Genomic DNA, 24844 nt, shown 5'->3' with positions numbered 1-24844 from the left:
AATTTAGCTCCTTAATGATTTTGTTTTTCAGACTTTCCTTCGATTGAAGAACATCCTGACTCACCAGATATTGTTATGGGTCAATTATGGCTGCAAGACGATACAACCCAAGTAGAAATCATCGAACTAGATTCTGACGATGCAGAAGTCACCACCACTGGGAAAGAAGATTATAACTTCGGACAATATTGGCAGTATGTGGACAAAGACCGCTATTCAATGCCACAGCCTGAAATTTACAGGACTAATAAAAAGGCTCGAGAAAAAAGACGCATGATGCAAAATAATAATTTTACCCACGAAAATTCACCGGAAATCCTCGAAAATGAAATAGCCGAGGTCGTCAATGACATAGTTTACTCTAGTTTTTATGGCTCTACCAACGATGTTTCCGATACTAAACCGAAGAATAATCACCCATCTAACTGTTTTACAATCATAAATAAACCTTTCAACTCTGATACTTCGTCGGATGAAATTGAATTCATAGATCGAGCAGATAACTCCGACCACATGAACGGCGACATGCCTTATGACAGCGAAATAATAACTTTTGATCAAGACGCAGACTCCAACAAACGCACAATATGGATATACTCATTTAGAAACAAGCGTATTTTATCGGACAATGATTATGAGCTGGTCAACATTCCCAGTCAAGACAGCACGAGCTCTACTTCATGTTCATTAGAAAACTTTTGCGAGGAACCGAACGTAACCAAGAATACCAGAAGAGTTGCATCGCCCATTCCTGCTACCTACGTGCCGCGGTTAAACTTGTCCATGGCGACAACGCTGCCGACAGTTACTGAAATTACGGAGCCAACTCGAAACAATGTACCCGACGAATCACCTAAATCAATCAACGGCCCTATCTCCAAACCTATAAATAACTGGTTCGATACAAACACTACTACAAACGGTTTTCTAAATCATGTTGATAAACAAGATAAATCGAGCAACACAAATGTTGTGAATTGGATGAGTCTCTCGCCTCGCGAAAGGAGAAGAAGGTCCAGGCATACAAAATTTAGTCCTACATGCCCTTCCAAACTAGAGGCTTTAGTAGAGGTTCCATCGGCCGAACCGAAGTCGAATGATTCTTTGAGTGAAAATTCACATAAGATTCAAATCAAAGCAGAGATAAACGTAGTCGATGAAAAAGTTAAAAATGTGGCAACAGTTTCTTCCAATAGGAACTTACCACCTTCGATAAAAACTGATATAATAATTGTTAAAGATATGGACGACGAGGGACACGAAGGAGGAGATTTTGATAAGCAATTGTTACAGAAACCGCAGATAGGCATTGACGTCGGTCGGCCGAAACATTCAATAATTACAGACCCCATCGAAAAACTTGACAGTAACAACTGGATTCACGAGGAGAAGCAAAATCAATCATTTACCAGCGAATCTGAAGTACAAGAATTAGAAAACACTTTTATTGAACATGAGGACAGTAAGGAGTCTGCAAGTAATAAGCTGTGGGCTCGCAACATGTCCTTGCTGAAGCCCGTTGCATGGGCCGAGTTCTTACCAATAACAGAGAGCGTACCCTCGTTGCACTTAACTATAGATAGCGAATCAGAGAAACAAACTTGGCTTAAACGCTTAGGAAAATGTTTTCGATGCTTTAAATAGTAATAAGGAGTTTGGCATAATAAAAATAAATAAAACAACTTCTTTGATGTTTAAATTAGCGAATTTATTAAATTCAATCACTATCAACTCCCAGTAATTGAAGTACTTACAAATAAACCTGCTATTCAAATTAGGTACTTTGCGAAAAATAGTTCAGAATAAAATCGTTATGTACACAAGTTTTTACTATCACATAATGTTTACACACAAAACTGTCGTAGTCTCGCATCAATGAATGCATCGAAAAGTAAAACAACACAATTTGTTACAGGAATGTAAAATGCAAGTAAGAACTGAACGTCAACCCATGTTAAGCGAGACACTACACTCAAACTTATTGAACTATTGTAAAATGCATCGTAGGTATGCCACTTCGTTTACTAATAAAATGATGAATTCCCTAACGTTCTAATAAACATTATAGGCTCAAATTATTAAAATGTTATGTCAACATCTGTGCAACTGTTTATATTGAGTATTTTGTTACTTACAAATTAACATGATATAAATCTGTATGTGAAGGCGATTGCTAATATTGTTGTACATTATCAACTTATTAAGTAATGTAAATTTCATCCTAACTACTCAGAAGAAACGGTTTGAAGCAACTTAAGGCCTTATAAGTCTCTTGTAGTTTCGTCACATCACAAAACATTGTCTTGTAATTAAAATGTAAGTGTTACAGTACATTATAACTTAACCTTTAACTGGTGACCTGCCCGTCTCTCAGACACCGCGTTTCGTTTTTTTTATTTATCTCCCCGCCTTTTTGTCGCTTCTCCCCGTGCGTTTTGGTACCTTCCGCGTTTGCCATACACCTTCGCTCAGTAGGAGGCGCACGAGCCCAGGGTCTCCTGTGTTGCCTGTGTGGAGCTTTCGCCGTCTCACAGACGTCAGGTCAGTGCTAATGTGTATTTTACCTATGTGTCTGTTGTTCGTCACCTCACAGTTAGTTTACACAACTTCATAGTGTTTAAGGGACGTCACAGCGGTGGTAATGTATTGTTATTATCTTTTATAGAATGTCTCATGATAAACAAAAGAGGTCTGCCAAAAGAAGAAGGGTTCTTAGTCAGCGAGATATAATACAGGAGCTTCTAACAGAGAACGACGACGAGTGTAGTAGTTTTGACGACGATATAGGCGATCCTGACTTCGTTTTAGAAAGTCTGCATGTTACCAAATCTGAGCAATCTGGAGATGAAATCAACACCTCCACCATTGAATAACAGTGTCCTGACGAAATAGGAGGGGTTGATGGATGAGATGAAACAAAGTGTTTCAACTATTCAACATCCTTATTGGCCTATGTATAATCATATTCTATCGCTTAGCTCAGTCGATATTTTTCAGGAATAAATTCTTAAGTCTTAAACAGTGATTGCGACAATACTAACAAGGTAACTAGGGGCAGCTTCATGTTATCATTGGATAGCTCTTTAGTTATACCTCAATTGAAACTCGTGGCTTATAATGACTACCCTACCTCGCGAGCTGCGTTCAGTTGGTGTTGATGAATTACCACCTAGACCGACCTCTGCCTTGTCCCAAAACCATCCTGGGGTTAAAAGAACATGTGCCATTTGTCTTAGCCATGTAATAAAATGTACTAGGTTCACTAGAACTTATTATGATAAACCTATGTGCCTAAATTGCTGCAAGCAAAATTGTGATGTCTGTAGACGTGAACGTTTCTAGTAAGTGATGTTTGATGATTGTAGTTTTTATAATTTCTTATCTTAGGATAGATTTACCTGCTGAGTTTTGTTGATTAGTATCTAAACTATCTAAAAATGATGATTAGGAAGGTCCCAAGGTGTATTTCTGGGGGCTAGTATGCCCATTTTAGGTGTCTAACTTTTTTTTTAATGAAAAGTACCTTGCTCAAATAAAGACTGATATTGTACCAAAAACTAATGTTTTTTTAAACCATGTTTTAATATTATTTGGACAACTATATAAGTTACTAAATTCTTGGCCTCAAACTTATTTTACGTTAGCCAATTTTTTTGTACATTAGTTTTTCTTTGACGTCTCTTAAACGTCACCTCACCAAATACGCACTGTTGACTTCAGGTCACCAGTTAAAGGTTAAGCACTTGTGTGAAAAGACCAGATTCAAGCGCCAAACTAATTTCATATAAGTAGCACTACTAGAAAATCATAGTAAATATAAAATTAAACACACACAACATGAGTCCTGCTCAGAAACCATATACCTAGGAATGCTGTTTAGATTTTTACATAATTATAATTAAATGAAAGTTATTATACGGGAATAAGATTGTTACATGATTTTTAAATAATAAATTCGTCACTGGCCACGATAAACACGAGTACTCCTAAAATTTAAAAAAATTAAGCGTAATTATAAACATGATCGTAATTGGAGGTATTAAGGCTTCAGATGAACAAATCTTAGATCAGGTACCTATGAGATATACCGTATCTACTTGTATTGCTTTTCCTCTGGATTACAAACACCTCGATCAAGATACATTCAGCTTTTGACATATAAAGTGCAGCAAGCAACGATTACCATATCCCATTAAATGGTCTAAATCTATTTTTTTTTTTCATTTAACAGTCAGTAAATTGTCTGTGTATTATAGTAGGGCCGCAATATAGTTACTAACCTATGTTCTGTCCAGAAGGGCATCGATATGAATCTATGATAAGCTTACAATGACCTCTCTTCACCCCGATAGCATAATCTGTGATATCTTTCAATTCCCATTCAGCAACCGTCGTACATCTAATAAAAAGTCGTTGCGTAATTAGGACAAAGATATTGTTTAATATGGTTTTGCGGATTTATATTTCAAGCCATTGTCACTCGTAATCTAATCAATTTTTGGACTAACTGGGTTTACGGTCAATATTCTGTTGACGTATATTTGCCAAAGACGTATGGCGCCGAGGGTTCACTGATTTATTGTATACTAAACCACCCAAAATGCCACTTACTCCGTTCCTAGTTCCTATAGGATGAGATATCGATTGAAAACTTCTAATTGATGTTAGTTCAAAATGACTAAAAATGTGGAAATATCAATTTAGACACTCAATCATCTATCAATATCAATCACCAATATATTTTCCATAAGTGGGACATGAATTCACCAGTAATCGAGTTAAATAAAAATGCCATTAATCCACCCAATCATCTTTCGTGTACCTGACTTCCATAGTTCACGTCAATAAACTTAAGAGCTCACGCTCGTGCGCTCTGGCGATTTCCTGGGTTTACAGACAACGTCAGAAATGTTAGAACTAGAATTCCATCACGCTCGTGCACTGCGCGACTTCCTGGGTTTTCAGACAACGTCAGAAATGTTACAACTAGAATGTCCTCACCCTCCTGCACTCTCGCGACTTTCTGGGTTTACAAACAACGTCAGAAATGATAGACCTAAAATGCCCTCACGCTCGTGCGCTCCGGCGTCTTCCTGGGTTTACAAACAACGTCAGAAATGATAGAACTAGAATGTCCTCACCCTCGTGCGCTCCGACGACTTGCTGGGTTGACAGACGTCAGAAATGTTAGACCTAAAATGCGGGCTCACGCTCGTGCGCTCCGGCGTCTTCCTGGGTTTACAAACGTCAGAAATGTTAAAACTAGAATTCCATCACGCTCGTGCACTGCGCGACTTTCTGGGTTTACAAACGTCAGAAATGTTAAAACTAGAATTCCATCACGCTCGTGCACAGCGCGACTTCCTGGGTTTACAAACAACGTCAGAAATGATAGAACTAGAATGCCCTCACGCTCGTGCGCTGAAGCGACTTGCTGGGTTTACAGACGTCAGAAATGTTAGACCTAAAATGCCTCACGCTCGAGCGCTCCGGCGTCTTCCTGGGTTTACAAACGTCAGAAATGTTAAAACTATAATTCCATCACGCTCGTGCACTGCGCGACTTTCTGGGTTTACAAACGTCAGAAATGATAGAACTAGAATGCCCTCACGCTCGTGCGCTCTAGCGACTTGCTGGGTTTACAGACGTCAGAAATGTTAGACCTAAAATGCCCTCACGCTCGTGCGCTCCGGCGTCTTCCTGGGTTTACAAACGTCAGAAATGTTAAAACTAGAATGCCCTCACCCTCGTGCGCTCAAGCGACTTCCTGGGTTTTCAGACGTCAGAAATGTTAGAACTAGAATGCCCTCACCCTCGTGCGCTCAAGCGACTTGCTGGGTTTACAGACAACGTCAAAAATGATAGACCTAAAATGCCCTCACGGTCGTGCGCTCCGGCGTCTTCCTGGGTTTACAAACGTCAGAAATGTTAAAACTAGAATTCCATCACGCTCGTGCACTGCGCGACTTTCTGGGTTTACAAACAACGTCAGAAATGATAGAACTAGAATGCCCTCACCCTCGTGCGCTGAAGCGACTTGCTGGGTTTACAGACGTCAGAAATGTTACACCTAAAATGCCCTCACGCTCGTGCGCTCCGGCGTCTTCCTGAGTTTACAAACGTCAGAAATGATAGAACTAGAATGCCCTCACCCTCGTGCGCTGAAGCGACTTGCTGGGTTTACAGACGTCAAAAATGTTAGACCTAAAATGCCCTCACGGTCGTGCGCTCAAGCGACTTGCTGGGTTTACAAACGTCAGAAATGTTAAAACTAGAATTCCATCACGCTCGTGCACTGCGCGACTTCCTGGGTTTTCAGACAACGTCAGAAATGTTACAACTAGAATGCCCTCACCCTCATGCGCTCTAGCGACTTGCTGGGTTTACAGACGTCAGAAATGTTAGACCTAAAATGCCCTCACGCTCGTGCGCTCCGGCGTCTTCCTGGGTTTACAAACGTCAGAAATGTTAAAACTAGAATTCCATCACGCTCGTGCACTGCGCGACTTCCTGGGTTTACAGACAACGTCAGAAATGATAGAACTAACATGCCCTCACGCTCGTGCGGTGCGGCGTGCGCCTTGCGACCGGGCCGTCACGAGGCGGCGGGCAGCGTGGGCTCGCGGCGAATGTAGAACAGGATGTAGGGCTTGCAGGCCGCCACCGTGGCCGCGTCGGTGGCGCGCACCGTCTGGTCGTTGAAGTGGAACCACTGCTCGTCGTTGATCGCGAACGCGGTGTAGTGCCCGGACCCGGCTCTGTGGAGGAATGATGATAGTCATTTGTGATGCACACGTGAGTGAAATTCCTGTTAAGAACCCTGTGCCGGTATGCACAATACTTAATCTCTTCATTTCTTATCTTGATCACGTTCACAGTGTCAGCACATTTATCACGTATAGTGTTGATGCTGTGACGTCATTTACCTTTAATATATATCGTATAAATAGTCACGCAGTCCGCATTAATAAACAGACTAACATCAGAGACTAATACCAACTGTTGTCTTATTCATACGGTCTCCCAACATGGCACAAACCCCAACCAGAGAATTAGATATATGCCTGTTCTGGAAATGGGTTCCCCACGATACTACAAAACTAGCATTTGGCTAGGGCTTTTGTCGTCTTAATTATTGAATTTGGAGGATTCTGAAGTTTAGGAGACAGTCGGAAGTAAAGCGATGTGCTAATAAGATTCGTCTATATCGTCGCTGTATTGAAGACCATCTATGATTTGCTGGCCAGAATGCCTTTCGCAACGGGAACGCACGCTCGTGATGTATACTGACCCCGAGCCGTGGTGCACGATGACGGCGGCCAGGTCGTAGGCGTGCGAGCCGCGGCCCGAGCGCCGCGTGTCGGGCAGGTTGGCCAGCACGAAGCGCGACATGTCTAAAGAGCGCAGCGGGAACGATATGCTGGTGTCCACTTTGGTTCTGTAACAAATACTTTGATTAATTAGTGGGAGTCAACACGCACGCACGTACGCTCTCGTACCATGGTTCTAGATTGAACCGAAAACGCAATCTTCTATATCTTGTATGTGATTCCCAAACCTTATTTTTATTTTTTGCTATAGCCGCAAAAAAGGGCTGCTGTAAAATTAAGCAGTCCATGAAATACGGTTCAAGACTGTTTTACTAACAGACAGATATCGGATATATAAATAAAATATCCTTGTAAATTTGACACTGTGCCTCCAGCTCCAAACTATGTAGAGTTGTGTAGTAGATTATATTGAAAGTCTAGTGTTTGCTTAAAGTCTGCAATAATAAGTTTTTCCCACTCACCTAAAGTAATTATGCCACCGGAATCGCTTGAGGTGCAGGCACAGCACGTTGGGCAGGCGCCGGATCCAGAACTGCTTCGTGGACTTCTGCTTGCACTTGCAGCTGCTGCAGAAGTAGCGCTCCGTGTCCGCCAGCTCCTCCACCTGTGAAGATAACACAGGGTGTAAAGAACAAGTTGGAAAAAATCCAAGACATGGCGAGACGAAGCGTGATTTTATGAGATTTCAAGCGTCACTAAGAGCCGTCTAAATGTGTAGTGGCGTCCATTACATTCAAATTCACCTGGCGCAATGTCAAACGCCGCGTTCTCGTAATAGATAGCTCTTGCGAGTCGTTAATATGACATAAAAAATGCGTTTTGTTTAAATTAAGGACTTGAACGGAAGACTATCTCGAGAACTAATAAAGAGCGTCGGGTAGCGTAGCCATAGTGGTCGAGCGGGAGCAGTTTCCGAGATTCCAGACGTTAGAACTAGAACTCACGTTCGTGCGCTCCAGCAACTTCCTGTTTTAAAAACAACGTCAATGTTAACAACTAGAATGCCCTCACGCTCGTGCGATCCAGTGCTAAAGCGATAAGTTCACTGACCTGCACGAAGCTGGAGAGGCAGTCGTGGAGCGCCACGGGCGCGTCGTGGCGGCCCGCGTCCGGTAGTTCCAGCGATAGATCCAGGAACGGGTCGAACTTCTTGCTCTCCGTACCGCACGCTAGACAGCGTACCTGCATTACACAAGCATTGATGTACATTTATATTCGTACATGAACAGGCACTCAAATATGCAACTACATTTAAGAATAGATTCGGGCGATACTCTAAACATTGAGGGCTTATTACAAAAAGTTAAACACGCGTTGAACCAATGTCATTTCAAACCAATGTTTTTTGTAGTAAGGCTCTGAAATTGTAACCAACTACGCGCTTGAAATTATGCTTCCGTTTATATTTAATTTCGAGCATAATTTTTAAGACACGAGATCCCTCTGTTGGAAACCAAAGCTATGCTGGGAGAGAAAGAGGTAGAAAGAGGGTGGAGAATGGATGAAAAAGCAGAAGATTCGTAGTTCGTGACGTTCCTTGATGGAAGTTTACGTTCAGCAGTGGATTTGCACAGGCTGAAGTGAGTATACCTCGCTCTGCAGCGTGCCGCCGAACACAGCGGTGACGATGGAAGCGGCGGGCGCGCGCGGCGCCTCGCGCTCCGGCGGCAGCAGTTGCAGTAGTTCTGTGTGCAGCCTGTGGAACAAGTTAGATGTGAGATATTCCCTCAGTTGACAGTATTTTTTGGGGACTATGACGTCATCAGGACGCAAACTAAATGAGGGCTATCGTTTTAGCGCTCACCAGTTAGCGCCACTGTAGAGTAAGGTCCTGTCACTTGCTAGTAGCAAAGACAGTGGCACCAACTGGCGAGCGCGAAAGTGGTAGGAGGACTATCGCATTTGCACTAATCAAGATGGCGCCACTGTAGAGTAAGGTCCTGTCAATCGCCAGGGGTGCCAACTGTTAAGTATAAAAACGATAGCCCTCATTAACTGACCAGTTATTGATTTAAAAGCTGATAAAACTTTTTAGGTCATGCTTTTAAAGATGTGTAGGCTGGTATCAACCACCAGTTCTAAGGCTCTTAAAGTAAGGGCCCATGTACACAAGTTTTTAAAGATGGGACGTCAACACGCACGATCGTGCGTGAGATAATTACCGCCGGCGTTTAGGTTTATAACGTAGCGTCAGCCAACGAACCTGTCCAGCATATAGCGCAGGAACTCGTGCGCGTCCTGCTGCTGGTAGCCGCGGAAGCGCGGGACCACCTTCCAGATGACGAGGAACAGGCACTCGGGCGAGATGGCCGCCTTCGAGCCGCAGCCGCCGGTGTTTAGGTTTATCAGCACCTGCAATGTTTGCCTCTTGTTTAGGCTCTTGACTTGGAAGTACATAATTATCTTAAAAATATGCTGAACAGTGAACAGCAAAAATCGCGACATGACACAAACATCATGTCGAGAAACTGGTTTTCAGCGGGAACTGCAGGAAGCAACGCGTGATGAGGATTGCGCGCCCCCTTGGTCGAGACGGTTTGTTATCAGACAGATTTATAGGAAAGTTACGTAGTCATTGCCAGATCTATGCTTCCATATTAAGAAACATAAATGCAGAGCCCTCTGAATAATCGGAAACTCGGAAACGCCCAAGCGCGTTCTGAAACGCTAATCCGGCTAAACTAATTTTGGTTGTGTAACTTATAGTCTGTAAAACTTTTGCGGGTGCGTAAAGCAACCGGTCTCACGCGACCGCGCCACATTGCGATACTTATACTATTTTTCGATACACGCATTCCGCGCGTATTAGGCCCTTAATTTATGCAGTTGTGATGCAATAATATTTGTTATTCGATCTTGGCATTTTACCTTTAGAGAAAAAAGCAACAAGGATGAAGGGTGTGTAAGTTTTGATCATGGTCTAGGTAGTTAGCACAGCTCTTTTAAATTAGTTTGCCTTATACCACAAATCTTATAAGACACTGAAAACAGTTTGGATATAAATTATTTAGCTCCATCTGCCTATTACACCACAATCCACACGCGAGTAATAGAGACAGGTAGTTCAGATATATCGAAAACGCTTTGTGAAATAACATGCTGTTGATTGAATTAATGACTATGTGATTCATACATGTCACAATTCATATTTTCCTGTTACTACATAAGAAAGCTGTGAACTTTGCACTGTTTGGTTTTATCATATAGCAAACAGACTAGCTGATAATTATTTGTATCTGAATTATTCATCACTTAAATGGAATTGAAAAACGTTTTGTGTGAGTAAGACTCAGAACTTTGATTTTATAAAGTTTTTTATGGAATCTATTAGCCAATGTTTTTCAATTTCCATAAAGTAGTAGATGAGAAACATTAATAGTTTCAATTAGATAAACTAATGTAAGCCAAGACTGACCATCATAATTTAGTACAACCAATTCCTTTGCTGTAACTGTGCTAAACAGCAGTGTCAAAAGAGTTACCAACAATAGCTCTTTTTCTTACAGGATGTGTTTATAATTCAAGGTTATATTTATAGCAGTCATCACATTATAAATAAAATGTATGAGTTATTTACCTTTCGAAGCTCCTCAGCCATAACAACATCGTGCATCTCTTGTCGCGTGTAACTCCTAGAATGGTACACTTTCCGGCCATTCGTCTTCACCTCAAGTGATGGCAACTGACTAAAATAGCAACTAAATTCCTGTATATTGTTCAAACTCTGCAAAACTGCATTCATAAAACAAGTATTGCCTAAATTTTTTAATCCTACAATTTTCTTTTCCCTCTGGCTCTTGCCGTTGCAGGGGGTTATTTTCTTTTCCTTGGTTCTGGATGGCTGGCTGGAGTTATTCTCGGCAGAACTACTATCCTCTGAATGAGATCTTTTGCGTGATCGGGGTCGTAAACTTCTAACTGGCTCGTCTACATTCTGAAATTTGAAAAAAATACTCTTTAAATAACTACCATTCATATCATCACAGTGATCTAGAGATTGTCATATTTTATATTGGCATACCTTAGTGCTTTTCGATGGCTTACTTTCACTGGTTTCTGCATTAACATTAAGATTACCAGATGCTTCACTACACGGGCTGCCAGAGGCCACATCTGCGTTTGACAACTCCTCCTGAATGCTGCTTGGGGACTGATCAGGCTTTTCATTACAGTTTTCAGACGTATTCAAAGTCAATGAAGCATTTCCATCTTTCGTGACCTCTTTACTGTTTCCATTTACTGCTTCAACAATATCATTTGTATTTTCATCATTTGCATTTCCAGATTGCATCAAATGTTGTCTTATTTTATCTATTGTTTTATTTTCCGTGTCGTTGGAAACATAGTCATCACATTTGTAGCTGTAAATACAAATAATTAAAATAAAAATCTTATTAGATTTTTTTAAAGCAACTTCAAATTAGGTGTTTTGTTATTACCAATACACTGAATAGACATCACAACTGAGACACATCTGGTGGTCTTGGGACTCGGCATGTAGCTTTGCATGGCCGTTGACGTAGCGACCACAATTCACCACTCCACATTGCAGACATAGCCAGTTCTGATCTTTCACACCACATTCTGTAAAAGTAGTATGACAATAGGAGATGAGAGTAAACAAACACACTTATAAAAATGATTTGAATATATTTGTGCTCCGTTTGCAGAAGCTGATATACATAAATTGGGGGAATATGATTAGACATTCACTAAAGGAACTGCGTAAATGTCTCAAGCATGACGCCGGCGGCGAGGCGCGCCCCATCCGCTTGCGACGCCGACCATCATAAATTTTGTTCTAGGGGAAATACTTCATCCAGTGGCCAGTAGTCTAAAATAGCTAGCCATTGTCATGTGGTTTTAATATTATCGCAACGCGTCAGAAATGCGAAACGCAACATCAGTCACGGTCATCCATGCTGACTCCCCCCTCCCGCACCCTTCGAACAGCTGATTATTGGAGTTCACTGTATTGATTTTTCTAAACTAACCTCCCAAGGAAATAACGACATAGCGTCTAACAGAATCCCTTGATCCGTGAACACCTGGCACATCTGAGTACTTTTACAAACGAAGCTATAATTACCTGAACAACTGAAGTTCTTTGTGATCGCGGTGTCCTCAACGATGAGATCGCTATCCACCTTGACGTTATCTAATAAATGTGAACATTCCATTCTTCATAATAAGAATTTGTTGATGCTTATAAAAAAGTTATGACTTAATTCATTAAAACTCTGAATTATTAAAAATATTACACAGCACAGTTAGCTCAAGGTGCTTGCCTTCCTGAACAAGCCCAAAAAATCAAAGCGACACCGACATTTATTTTTCACAAGAGTGAGCGAGACAGCCATAACCACTAACAAAACAATTTATGCGTTCGGATACACATACTAAGTATTTTACTATTTTAGTTTATTCAAATCATAATAATCTTCTTTTATTATAAGCACTTTTTCTAGAATGGACTAATTTGTATGTGCTACACTAATATAAGTAGGTACAGCATCATTATCATTCTTACTATTCTCTGTCCACACTAATTTGAACTCTTATCTAGTTGTTGCTCATTTAGCACCATCTAGCGTGAATCATTGGAAATACCTACTACTGTGTCGTCGTACCTACTACAAAAGCCGAATCGCATCGAGATGCGAGATGGGCGGCAAATAGTACATTTTAAGGGCGGTTCCAAAAAAGCTCTAGCATGGCTCTAGAGCTTACAAATTTTTCATAAAAAGAATTACCTAATTTGTCTAACATTTTTAACTTCTATTTAGTCTGTCTAGAAAGTAGAATAAGTGTTAACTTAACATAGCTTTCAATATTCCAGTGTTAAAATCCTTCTCATATTATAAATGCGAAAGTTTGATGTCTGGATTTTGTTACTCTTTCCCGCAAAAACTGCTGAACGGATTTTGATGAATCTTTACAGTAATATAGTTTATAACCCAGAATATAGGTAATTTAATTTTATGAGTATGACGATAAGTTCACGCTAGCTAGCTTTCAGCTAGTAGAACATAAGTAGACTAGATAGTCAACCATTAATGTAAAATTTTATACAAAATGGGGTAGTATATACTTGAATCCAGGATCCACTAAATAATAACAAGATACCTAGATAGGTATAAAAAAACGTCCTAGTGTTAACATGAATGGTCAAGATGTGAGAATTTAAATATCTATGAAATAAAACACAGAAATAGCTTAATTAATTAGTTTATTAATTACGCCTGCCACCATATCCACCCTGTGTGGCAGGTTGCGTCAACTGCAGACCGTTGATGTTGTTAAAGTCCAGCATCTTCAACATGTCCTTGGTGTCGGGGTCTACCTCAATAATGTCGTGCTCTAGGGCAGACACTTCAGGGACGTAGTTGTCACGCCTCTCACGCTCCTCTTCCTGCAGCTTGATGGAGATTCCACGGACTTGGGAGTGTCGGAGACGCCTCATCAAATGAGTGGTAAATCTGTAAAACGGTACAATAAAAATTAATTTGAAAAATACCACTGGTTACATCTGGATCTGAGGTGGAATTGTGTAAAGCAATCGTAATCATTTGACAGTTCATAACGTATGATAAAGTCATTTAAACAAAGCGTTTGACAGAATAATCGTACGTTATGAACTGTCAAATGATAACGATTGCTTTACACAATTCCACCTCTGGTATGTAGAATTCATGATGATTTAGAAAAACAACAGATTTAGTAACAGCTACATGTCAATTTATAACATCTAAGAACTATGTAGAAAAATAGGAGAATGGTGTAGAGAAAACAATAACATACAAGCCCATACAAACAAAAATTAAAGATATCACTATTTTAGATAGGTGGCTCTTTACATTTAATTCATAGCAATCAGTTAATTTATTTCTGAGCTTAATTACTACAAAATGAGATTTCAAAACAATAAATACTACTCAAAACACTGGGTACTAATAAATTTGAGGTTACAGTACTTACCCAGCAATTTTGTTGCGCAGAGGCTTGGTAGGAATGATAGCGATTTCCTCACATATCCTTTTGTTGGTATCAAAATCAAGGGTAAGCCTTGTGTAATATTTCTCGATGATGATCTTAGCCGCTTTCTTGACGGTCTTAGTCCTGACACGACCCTAGAAATTAAACACAGAAGTCGGTAAATAAGCATCTGGACGCACATATTATATCAACAACATTTTGTAGATAGTTTTACGGTGCAGAAAAAAGAAAGATTGTAAAGATTTCTTTAGATTTTCTAATAAATTTCGACATTTACCATGGCTGAAACACTGTTCTCGTCTTTTGACAGATAACAAAAAGAAGTGAGAAACGTCAAGATGACATAATAACTGAAAGTTTTTTTTAACCTGTAACAACCATGTTTCTCTATGGTTGACGTTTCTTTATAATGCAACGGCTATAAGCACAACATTTTTATACCATTGATTTTCTTCTACTATCCTCTGACGATTCTAAACGCAAACAAAATGATTTTTTGAACAAATACAAACAACGAAGAGATTTTTCTAGTTCTTATATATCATAAAAGGTTGCGAAACAATGGTCTGTATACGCTGTACTTAATTAAAGTGAAAAAGTATCCGTTAATTAATTTGTGAATGGATCAACTTTAGAATACCTACTGAAAAAGCAAACGCTAAAAGCACCATAAGTATAAAAATGAATTAGTCCGTCTAGCATTGACCGGTCGTTAAGGAAATGCTTGGGCGAGCGTAGGCAGAGAATAACAGTTTTCTCTGTCTACGTGGGCGAGGCCTTTTTGATAAGCTTTTTGTCATTTTCCAGCAGTAGACGTACGTGAGTGGCTGAAACAAAGAAACATTCAATTGAAAACTCAATATAAATTTTAAATCGGTTTTTACATCCCTAGTTATGATTCAGCAGAAATCTTTCTTCTCTATGGTTCTTTCTTCGTTTCGTTGTGTCTTCGGCGGTTCGGTAAATGGTGGAATTTGCCGCGTTTCGTAAAATCCACGTTTTTTAAATAAATTTTTCATCTGCTTTTGGATAATTCTGTTCTTTGGAAGTTACGTGGAGCCTTGAACAGGCTTACTATTTAATTAGAATCAGTGATATTCAAATTTGCCAAGATGTTTTGGGGTAAGTTAACCGGCAAATGTATCACCACGTGTTGTCGATTTCCATGCCCCTAGCTTTTAAGATTTAACATAATTTTACAATTCTAAAGCTTTAAAGTCAATGGAACTTGAGTGTAATCCTGTTGCACGTGATAATTCATTGATTTCATTGTTTTGAATGATTAGCTGTCATGACATGGTTGGTCCCGTGCATGCTTACTTCGGCTGTGATAACGTTTGAAATAAATACTTTTAGTACTCCACACGTTATAAACACATTAGTTTTGAGATGTTCTCTCGTAAGTTCTTGAGTCATGTCTGGATATAATGTTTTTAGGACTGATTATGGAACCGAACAAGCGGTATGCTCAAGTGGTGGAGAAACCCTTCCACATATCGCAGGCCGCTATAGATATTTCCACCGGTGACAACGACCCCTGCCAAGTTATGGTGGTGGTAGATGGCAAAAACTTCCTGGTGTGCACACTCCAGAAGACCAAAAGTGTGCAGGTGCCACTTGACTTGTACTTCAAGAGTGGGGACTCAATAGCTTTTTTGACCAATGGTGAGTATATTTTCATGTTGAGAATTGCATAATAAAATTGCAATCATAATTTTATTATGCAATGCAATGTTCCCCTAAGTTTAATTACCATGTAGCATTGGAATAAGATGTAAGTTTTTTATTATCTGGTTCAAATTTTGATAGATATTTTACATACATTAAATTTCGTAATCAAAATTGTTATTAATTAACCTGTGATAATAAAATTAAACACTCAACAGTATGAACTGACAGATAAATGATGCTGATTGATGAACTTGCACAATGTTTTTTATTTATTTATTTGTAATAGGTATACAAACAGTTTACAGTCTGGGCTTCATCGTAAATCGTTTTGTAATGAAATACATGATTTTCTTTCTTCCCTGCTTAATTTGATCGAATGTGACATTATTATTGTCCACAGGTAAATGCAATGTTCATTTAACTGGATATCTCGACCCTGAGTACGAGGAGTTGTCGGAGGATGATGCAGAAGAAGAGGAGGAGGAGGAGCCCGCGCCCGTGGCCCCTGCCAAGTCCAAGAGGAAGCTGGAGAATAGCAACGACGCTTCGGCAAATAAGAAAGCCAAGGTTGGTTAACCTAATAACTTAGGCAACTTGTATTTTTATAGTTTACTCTATCATGCAATCAGTCAGTAGACGGAGCAGATTTTTCTGTGATTAAAAGTGATGAGAGCAGAATCCTCACTGGGACTCCCTCCATGATTAATTCTGGCTCTTCATATCCAGATCCATCGTTTCAGTCGCCTCCTAGCTTCAGGGATAGTGAGTTGCACAACAAGTTGGTTTGGGTAGTTAGCCTCTTTTTGTATCTTTGACTCATATTTGTGATGAGGCAACTTTTATCCATATAATTTTACAGTTCATAATATTTTATCTTTGAATACAACCTTGATTACAACTTTATTTGAGTGCAAATTCTATCAGAATCATTGAAACTATTTTAACTGGTAGGAACTTAGGAAGCAAAATTGCTTGTCAGTTTTGTAATGGTACTTATTACATACAATTATTTTAAAAACATTCTGTGTTTCCATTATAGAAAGACAAAAAAGCAAAAGCAGCTGCAGACAGTTCAGACGACGACGATGATGATGAAGAGGACCAACTCCAAAAGTTTCTGGACGGTGAAGACATTGACACAGATGAGAATGATGAGTCATTCAAGATGAACACATCTGGTGAAGCAAGTGATAGGTAATGTTGCTTATTACTGTTCCTTACTGTAACTATGTATGAATCTTCTTGTTGTAATTTATTTGTTATTTACAAACATGCCAAATATACTATATTTTATATTTAGAAAAAAGAAAGGCAAAAGATGGCGTTAATAGCGTTGATAGTCTACACCCCTTATTTAACTAAAAAAACTGTCAAAATTTAATTTTATCAACAACTAGCATTCCGCCCGGAAAAAAGGGCTGTTTATCGCCACTCGCCTTCGATATCGTCGTAAAAAAAAAAACATCCTTGGATTTCAATGAACGAGTTATGCGCTTACCAACACATTTTGCAGTTAATTTCTATAATATACTAACAAACCATTACAGCGATGAAGAAGAATCGGATGAGGAAGAAGAGGAGGCCGAGGACGAGGAAGAAGAAGACGAGAAGTCGTCCGACGAGGCGGAGAGCACGCTCGACACCAGCAAGGAAGAAAAGGTGGACATGTCCAAGCTCAGCAAGTCGCAGCGCCGCCGCCTCAAGAAGAAACTGCAGCAGCAGGGCAAGGAGCAGCCACAGGTCAACGGCGTAGACAAAGCAAAGGTAGGATATAGGATATATTTGTCTCGGTCTTGTTTTGGCTACATACTAAAGTCCGGTCGCCAAGCAGATAGAATTTCGTACAATGATCCCAAGCTACCCATCCTTATCACTCGCGCGTAAGGAGCCGTGGACATGTCCAAGCTCAGCAAGTCGCAGCGCCGCCGCCTCAAGAAGAAGCTGCAGCAGCAGGGCAAGGAGCAGCCACAGGTCAACGGCGTAGACAAAGCAAAGGTAGGATATATTTGTCTCGGTCTTGTTTTGGCTACATACTAAAGTCCGGTCGCCAAGCAGATAGAATAGACATGTTGACACCACAGTCAATTGACGTACTTTTTAAAACTGTCAAAACGAAACTCTCCCATAGATTTTGTATGGCACTATAGTTCCAAAATACTGGACTGTCCTGTCGATGACATTGACAGTGGGGCGCCACCGTCAATACCGGATCGCTGGTTCAGATTTTTGCCATGTTGGAAACCATATAGTTGAACGATGGTAGCGCCCCCCTGTCATTGAGTTTGGCGGGACAGTTCAGCGTGGGTCATCTATACAATACAAGCAAGTGACGTCACTATTTTGTCAACCCAATTAAACTACTTTTTTCAATTACAATTCGAACAAAAATCGAAATTTACAGGTAATTTAAAATAAATTAGGTTTTTAAGACCAGAATGAAGTCTTTTTAAAACAGTTGTGGTTTTGAATTATTGGGTATGGTGTCAAACTGTCTATTTCGTACAATGATCCCAAGCTACTCATCCTTATCACTCGCGCGTAATTAATTGCTGTCGCGCTCGCACACTCACTGCGGCCACCCGTCGCACAGTCGCGACAGCAATATAATTACGCGCGAGTGATAACGATGGGTAGCTTGGGGTCATTGTGCGAAATTCTATCTGCTCGGCGACCAGACTAGATTTTCAACTAAATGACATTGGGAACTTTTTGCCCCACTTTTCGAAAAGTAGCGGACACAAACGAAACCTATCACAGATGATACATACTAATATCCAATGAATTTCCGTGCATTTTTTTTCTCTCTTATATGGGAATATTGAGAAAATGAAGTTTTAATATTTTATTTTATTTTACATTTAGGTAACATTTTTGACGACCTCCGTGGCGGAGAGGCGCACACACCGGTTTTCAAGGTGTGCCGGGCCAATCCTGAGGTCCCGGGTTCGATTCCCGGCCGGGACAATACAGAAAACGATCTTTTCACATTGTCTCTGGTTTGGGTGTGTTGTGGTTCGTCGTTCCCGATTTCCATAACACAAATACCTTAGCTACTTATTTTGGGTTGGAGTAATATATGAGATGTTGTCTAATATTAATTTAAGTATTTATAATATTTTGTTTATTTATATTTTTTATTTATTTATATTATTTTATTTTATTTACTTTTATTGGTTACTCTGCAATGCCAAACAACATAACATGTAAAAATATCAAATCATTTTAGACAAATATATTTTCAACTTAGACTCGTCATATCTCAGAATTCCCATATCTCACAACATAGCGCTTTAAGTGAATATACCTACAAGTATAAAGCTTTGAAATAAAATACGTTTCATCTTTGTCCGCCGTGGGGCATTTTCTCATATTAAAGTTCCCAATGTCCTTTACCTGACAATTATGTCAGCCTAAAGGCTATAGCTATATCAGAGTTATTCAAGCTGTCCATTGAAAAACCCTTCGCTTCATTCATTCATCTGATTGGCAGTAAATAAATCACTTGATTTTAAAGTGAGACAAGGTGATTGAGTCCATGAAATTTTTGAAGTTTTAGATTTAAAAGACTAAACTGGAAACATTATTAATGTAATCTAAAGTAATATATTTTTGTTTCATAGAAGGAAAAACCAGAAGAAAAGCAAAAGGCTGAGAAGAAGAAGCCAGATGCCAAGAAAGACAGCCAAGATGCTGGTGACAAGAAAGAAAAGAAGACTCTCAGTGGTGGAGTTTTCATTGAAGACACAAAGGTTGGCACTGGAGCCCCTGCTAAACCAGGCAAAGTGGTTATGGTTAGTTATCCTTTTTATACTACACTCGACAGCAAATAAATCGCACCACCCGCAACAAGCACTTTCAAACGTATGCATCCCCACTTCACACCAATATTGGTACCATTCAAAAGCCTAGATCTAAACTTCATTTCATTATAGGAAAGGTTTTTACCCCAAAAATGTTTCTTTAGAAGGATCCAGAGTCACTTCTTCAAAAAATAGATAGTTACGCTTGAGCCAAGTTTTATGGCTATAAAACTGTTAAGTTGGGATTAATCGCTATCCATCTGTTAAAGAGGACACGTGTGATCATTATTTGGTTTTATAACCATAAAATTTGGTCTAATTGATCCCAGAGGTGAGCCCAAAGTGAGGTCTTTTTTCAAGTCACATTTATGGTATATGTGTTTTTCTTTAAGGATATTTATTGGGCTTTCAAATAACACCAATATTGTTGGGGCACCATGATTGTGTCAAAAGAAAATCTTTAAAGTTCGCGTCGCGGGTGGTTCGATTTATTTGTTGTCGAGTGTATATTACTTTATTATAACTGAGCTACTATTCATGCCTAAAATTTATAATAATTTTGAATGTTCTTTCACCATTTTAATTTGTTCTATCTAAATGGCAAAATGTCTTCCGACTGACCTCTTTTTAAACTTAAATGTTGCAAGATTCTGTATTTGAATAGGTTGTAGTATTTAATAGTAAAATTAATATTTGTACAGGTGTACTACGAAGGTCGTCTGAAACAGAACAACAAAATGTTTGACAACTGCATGAAGGGGCCTGGCTTCAAGTTCAAGCTGGGAGCTAAGGAAGTCATCACAGGGTGGGACGTAGGCATCGCTGGCATGAAAGTCGGAGGCAAGAGGAAGATCGTCTGCCCACCTGCAATGGCGTAAGTTATTATCTAATAATTTATTATGATTATATTTTTCAAAAATTATAGTTCTAATAATTTGTTCGTTATCTGTGACAGGTATGGAGCCAAAGGATCCCCTCCAGTGATTCCACCAAACTCAACATTAGTATTTGATGTAGAATTGAAAAATGTAAAGTGAAGTGTTCTATAGTCATCAAAAATAGAGTATGCCAGTGACGATGAATGTGAAATTGTGAAAAGTTGTTATTTGGTTAAATTGTTGAATGGTTGCCATCTTGTTGGATTGATGCAGGTACACGCCGGAAGTTTTGAGCCAACATGTCGCATCTGCAACCATTTCATTTTATACAAATTTACATTATTTTGCGTTAATAAGAGTCTATAAGTTGGTTACTAATTTTACTCGTTTTTTAATTGGTAATATCACATTTATAGTTGCAGATGCGGCCATATTCGCTATTAACATAAGCTCTGTAAAAATAAGTTAGTATGTAAGAATTGAACTGGACTTTTTACTAAGAATGATTTTCCTCAATTTGCTGGTCCATAGATAGTTTGTATATTTTATGTATTATGCAGCTTTTTAAGTTCTGTTCTATTAATATTTTAAGTTGACACTAACAATAAAATTTAAGCACACAAAACAGTATTTTGTGTTACATTTCATTAACTTCTAATATTGTTTCTAGATGATGTGACATATTTTTACTGTCTGACACTGCATCAGCTCGTATAATCAAATAAATTCATAGCATTAAGTACCTACTTTAATTCCGACTATTATTGTTAAGTATAAATAATAAGTGTCATAGTTATTATTATTATCACTCATCCTACTTTTGGTTCTAATGTAGAATTTAGTTTTATTTCAGTTAGATCTACAGTGTTAGTCAGCCATATACATACATAACTATACATATGCAATAGTATCAATAATATTTATTTACCTATGGAATTTCATTGTACAAATATTTCACACAGGTTTGCCTTGTAGCAGTAATACGAATTCTATCTAATTGTGGAAATAAAGTTTAAAATTACATACTGAAGAAATCTTTTATTTCATATTAGTAATATTATCCAACATGGAACTAGGATATCCCTTTTGAACATTGTATTGAACAAGGTTTTTTGAACATTCAAAAAATCTACTGAATATTTTTCTTAACTTGAAGCATTTTACCCATGTTTACATTGGAATGTAAAAGCATTTTAAGATAAGGGATCCAAATAAACTATCTAAATCTGTGCCTGTATTATTCAGATTCATCTTATTTATATTAAATCTTTAATGCCAAGAAAAATTACTAATTTATTAATTAACTTAATGCCATAAGGCATTATCTGCCAGTTAACCATCTTATCATCATAAAATAGTTAAAAATGAAAGAACTAGTTATGTTCATTGTTTATTGAAAAAATAAATAGTTATTTACATTGAAATTCTCAGCCTACTCTATTATAATAAGATTTTGTGTGTGGATATCACAAAATAATAGATACTAATACTCATATAGCAACATAATTATAATAAAGCTAAACAGACAAATTAACAACAACCTTTTAATATAGTTATTCATCAATAGTTACATTGTTTTTCAGACAAATACAGGTATTAAATCTGGAAAGAGACATTCTTTTAATTTCTCTTTGGAGCATAAGTTTAAAAACGCCTAACTAAATAATACATTCATGGTTACAACAACACATGTTTATAAAGTCCTTGTGGATTCTTGCTATTATTTTTAAAATAAATCTATACCACCCCAAACTTAACTTTTGTAACTTTAAAATATTTCATTTTTCATTAGTTATCTAGTCAGATACGAAAATATAAATGCATTGAAGGACTACCACCAGAGTAAAGGCTAACGAGCGTTTGGTGAGTTTTAATCTGCTTTGAGCCTCGCGTCAGAAGGAGGAGCAGTGTCATTGCAAGGATCAGCTGATACGTCATCTGGTTTTTTTTCTTCTAGCTTTTCTTTCTTCCCAGACCCTCTGCTAAAGGCGCAAACTCCTCCTTCACATTTAAACGGGAACTCAGTTTTCACGTTTCCGTCAGCATCTTTAACGGCCCATGGATTCCAGAAGCGCAGAACATAAGGCTGAATAAACTTATGCCATAGAAATAACAACACGGGAATGATGAAACAAGGAACACACACCATGTTTGTAAATTTGGTTGGCTCCACAAAAGTAAATGCTTTTTTGATATCACAGTGCTATATGTAGTTAGTGCACGTAAATAAATTTCTATAGATTTCGAAACAGATGGAAATGAGTAAATTCTGCGATCGAAAATCAGCACAATGCTTGTTTTCCTTCAACTTTAGTTTATTCACCACTCCACAGATTTTTTTTGACGTTGACATCTGCCATAATTTTTGACAGCTTTTTTTTAAATTCTTTTTTTTTTTGTAATAAAATGCAAAGGAATATAATACTATACAGACAGCCAAGTCTTCGAAAATGATATGGATAAAAAAATATTACGAGGGTAGGTTAACACGGAATATCAATCTTGTTCTTCATGAATACAATAAATAACCAACAACTAAAACTAATACTTAGTTATTAAAATATTAATTAATTTTCGTTGCTCTTGGCCCCTTGCCATTTTGATCGGATAATTCTTCTTCAGAGCTCGAGCAGTTGGACTAATTTATTTACTGAAGCAAAGGGGCTACTACCCTACACGTGCCAACGTATCGTTACAAATTGCGTCCTGTAGTAAAGTAAAGCTCATCTTCTCCCGCCCGAGGCACCAGGGATTCTTGCAATCTTTGAAAATAATTCATAATGTGTCCCTCCCTTGTCTTATCAGAGACCCATCAACAGGGCCGGATTAACCTTCTCGGGGCCCCTAGGCACAGCTCGTTTCGGGCCCCCCTTTTTTGTCGCGGAGGAAATGCTTTATAGTATCGGGCTGTAACCTTAGACTTCCGCAATATCACCGGCGACATCTCGCCTACACGGCGGACCCTAAACGCCCCCCTTGTGGGGGTCCGACGGGAATGGCCCGAAACGCCAAGCCGTTCCGTCAGACGGAGGTGACAAGGATGCCCCCGCACCCCCGGCCTGCTGGCCGCCACTTGGGGGCTGAGTAGAACGGTCGTACAACCGCCTTCTCCACTCCCTTCTCCGCCTGCGGAGCGATGAGGCGAGAGGATCGTTCACCCGCTCGCGCTCCGCTACCTCCTTCTTAAGGATGATCTCTTCGCAAAAAAAGGCGACCACCATCCAGCATCCTTCACTTCCCAGCATGGCGTTGACCAGGCTCGGAAGCGAAAGATCCCGGCCCACGACCGCAGTGAGGACACGGCGCTGCTCCTCCCAGCTTGTGTAGACCGCGAGGGTGTGCTGCACGCCTGCACCGTGTCATCCGCCGCGCCGCATTTGTGGTACAGCGGGGATTCCTCTCGCCCGATCCTATGCAGGTACGAACCGAAGCAGCCATCGGTCAGCACCTGCGCCAGACGAAACGTGAGGAACTCGTGCGGTCGTTCCAACCATTGTCGTCCAGAGTGCGGCAGCCAAACTGCGCACGACCCAGATAGCAAGCGAACTTGCTGCAAACATGATTTTTATTTGAAATTAGATTGTCACGTCAAATATGACAAATCAAGTTTGTGGCAATATTGCTGTAAGCTTTTTGATTTAGGTATGATGTTTCAAGGCTTTTTTAATTTTGAAGCAAGTTTGCATTTTGCGCTATGTTTCAAAGATGAAGTATCAAGTTTGTTTTTTGTTTGTTACAAACTTGCGTTAAACTGTCATACGCATGGAGCAAATATGAAAAATTTTACTCGACTTGGCGGTTGCACTACCGTGCCCCCAAATATTTTAGTTTTTCCTTGATTCATACACCAAACACTACTTATATTCCAAATTTGAAGCTTCTAGGTCTGCTAGAAGTGCCTTAGAGTTTTGATGATCGGTGAGTCAGTCAGTGAGTCAGTCAGTGAGTCAGTGAGTGACAAAATTAAGTAACTTTGACCCGTTATAATTCTTAAACTACTGGTTCAAATTGAATGAAATTTTAAATATACCGTGTCTTTACAATTCCTGCATAGCTAATGAAAATTCAGCCTTCTAGTTTTATCCACAACGAAGTTACAGGCGGTCGAAAATGGCCTGAATTGCTTCGAGAAAAGGATGGTACGGCCGTGCCGCTTTTTTGCTCGACT

General features: G+C 39.3%; 5 protein-coding genes across 6 annotated transcripts; 2 read left to right on the top strand and 3 right to left on the bottom strand.

Annotated features, from left to right (window-relative positions):
• Window positions 1-31: 31 nt before the first annotated feature.
• On the top strand, window positions 32-1644 carry LOC114351056 (uncharacterized; the record flags this gene model as incomplete). The annotated part of the gene is made up of 1 exon (XM_028302098.1): window positions 32-1644. A coding segment is annotated over one exon (1613 nt), but the record flags the coding sequence as incomplete, so codon positions are not given.
• A 2566-nt stretch (window positions 1645-4210) lies between these two features.
• Window positions 4211-12617, bottom strand: LOC114351059 (ubiquitin carboxyl-terminal hydrolase 3). Its single transcript, XM_028302101.1, has 10 exons — window positions 12421-12617; window positions 11771-11915; window positions 11353-11692; window positions 10909-11265; window positions 9535-9683; window positions 8922-9027; window positions 8382-8513; window positions 7793-7935; window positions 7292-7438; window positions 4211-6758 (listed from the first exon to the last, which is right to left on the bottom strand). Exons 1-10 carry the CDS (start codon window positions 12509-12511, stop codon window positions 6596-6598), a joined length of 1773 nt encoding a protein of 590 aa, XP_028157902.1. The 5' UTR covers window positions 12512-12617; the 3' UTR covers window positions 4211-6595.
• Window positions 12618-13543: 926 nt separating this feature from the next.
• Window positions 13544-14710, bottom strand: RpS17 (ribosomal protein S17). Its single transcript, XM_028302105.1, has 3 exons — window positions 14605-14710; window positions 14310-14461; window positions 13544-13810 (listed from the first exon to the last, which is right to left on the bottom strand). The coding sequence occupies exons 1-3, from the start codon at window positions 14605-14607 to the stop codon at window positions 13564-13566; spliced, it is 402 nt and encodes a 133-aa protein (XP_028157906.1). The 5' UTR covers window positions 14608-14710; the 3' UTR covers window positions 13544-13563.
• Window positions 14711-15238: 528 nt separating this feature from the next.
• Window positions 15239-21673, top strand: Fkbp45 (45 kDa immunophilin FKBP45). 2 transcript variants are annotated; one of them, XM_028302102.1, is made up of 9 exons: window positions 15239-15449; window positions 15765-15992; window positions 16399-16565; window positions 17038-17192; window positions 17546-17663; window positions 17895-17993; window positions 19619-19789; window positions 20500-20672; window positions 20754-21673. In XM_028302102.1, exons 1-9 carry the CDS (start codon window positions 15440-15442, stop codon window positions 20833-20835), a joined length of 1203 nt encoding a protein of 400 aa, XP_028157903.1. In that variant the 5' UTR covers window positions 15239-15439; the 3' UTR covers window positions 20836-21673. The 2 variants fall into 2 exon arrangements, with proteins under 2 accessions (XP_028157903.1, XP_028157904.1); XM_028302103.1 differs by lacking the exon at window positions 17895-17993 and having other exon boundaries at window positions 17546-17762.
• A 380-nt stretch (window positions 21674-22053) lies between these two features.
• Window positions 22054-23021, bottom strand: LOC114351063 (UPF0729 protein AAEL015238). Its single transcript, XM_028302106.1, has one exon. The coding sequence runs from the start codon at window positions 22823-22825 to the stop codon at window positions 22547-22549; it is 279 nt and encodes a 92-aa protein (XP_028157907.1). The 5' UTR covers window positions 22826-23021; the 3' UTR covers window positions 22054-22546.
• Window positions 23022-24844: the final 1823 nt, after the last annotated feature.

Source organism: Ostrinia furnacalis, unplaced genomic scaffold (genome assembly GCF_004193835.3).
Source record: "Ostrinia furnacalis isolate ACB-3 unplaced genomic scaffold, ASM419383v2 OfSCF1080, whole genome shotgun sequence".
In the NCBI taxonomy this organism is placed as follows: domain Eukaryota; kingdom Metazoa; phylum Arthropoda; class Insecta; order Lepidoptera; family Crambidae; genus Ostrinia; species Ostrinia furnacalis.
The sequence above is the reverse complement of the archived record's forward strand: the minus strand, read 5'-3'. Positions and strand labels throughout refer to the sequence as shown.

Excerpts from the sequence above, each read along its gene's own strand:
- LOC114351059 (XM_028302101.1), bottom strand. The coding sequence starts at position 12,511 with ATGGAATGTTCACATTTATTAGATAACGTCAAGGTGGATAGCGATCTC. Across the intron at positions 11,916-12,420 it reads AAAGAACTTCAGTTGTTCAG|AATGTGGTGTGAAAGATCAG; the intron begins GTAATTATAGCT and ends CTACTTTTACAG. Across the intron at positions 11,266-11,352 it reads AGCCATCGAAAAGCACTAAG|AATGTAGACGAGCCAGTTAG; the intron begins GTATGCCAATAT and ends TTCAAATTTCAG.
- RpS17 (XM_028302105.1), bottom strand. Across the intron at positions 13,811-14,309 it reads CTGCGCAACAAAATTGCTGG|ATTTACCACTCATTTGATGA; the intron begins GTAAGTACTGTA and ends ACCGTTTTACAG.
- Fkbp45 (XM_028302102.1), top strand. Across the intron at positions 15,993-16,398 it reads AATAGCTTTTTTGACCAATG|GTAAATGCAATGTTCATTTA; the intron begins GTGAGTATATTT and ends TATTGTCCACAG. Across the intron at positions 17,193-17,545 it reads TCTGGTGAAGCAAGTGATAG|CGATGAAGAAGAATCGGATG; the intron begins GTAATGTTGCTT and ends AAACCATTACAG.
- LOC114351063 (XM_028302106.1), bottom strand. The coding sequence starts at position 22,825 with ATGGTGTGTGTTCCTTGTTTCATCATTCCCGTGTTGTTATTTCTATGG.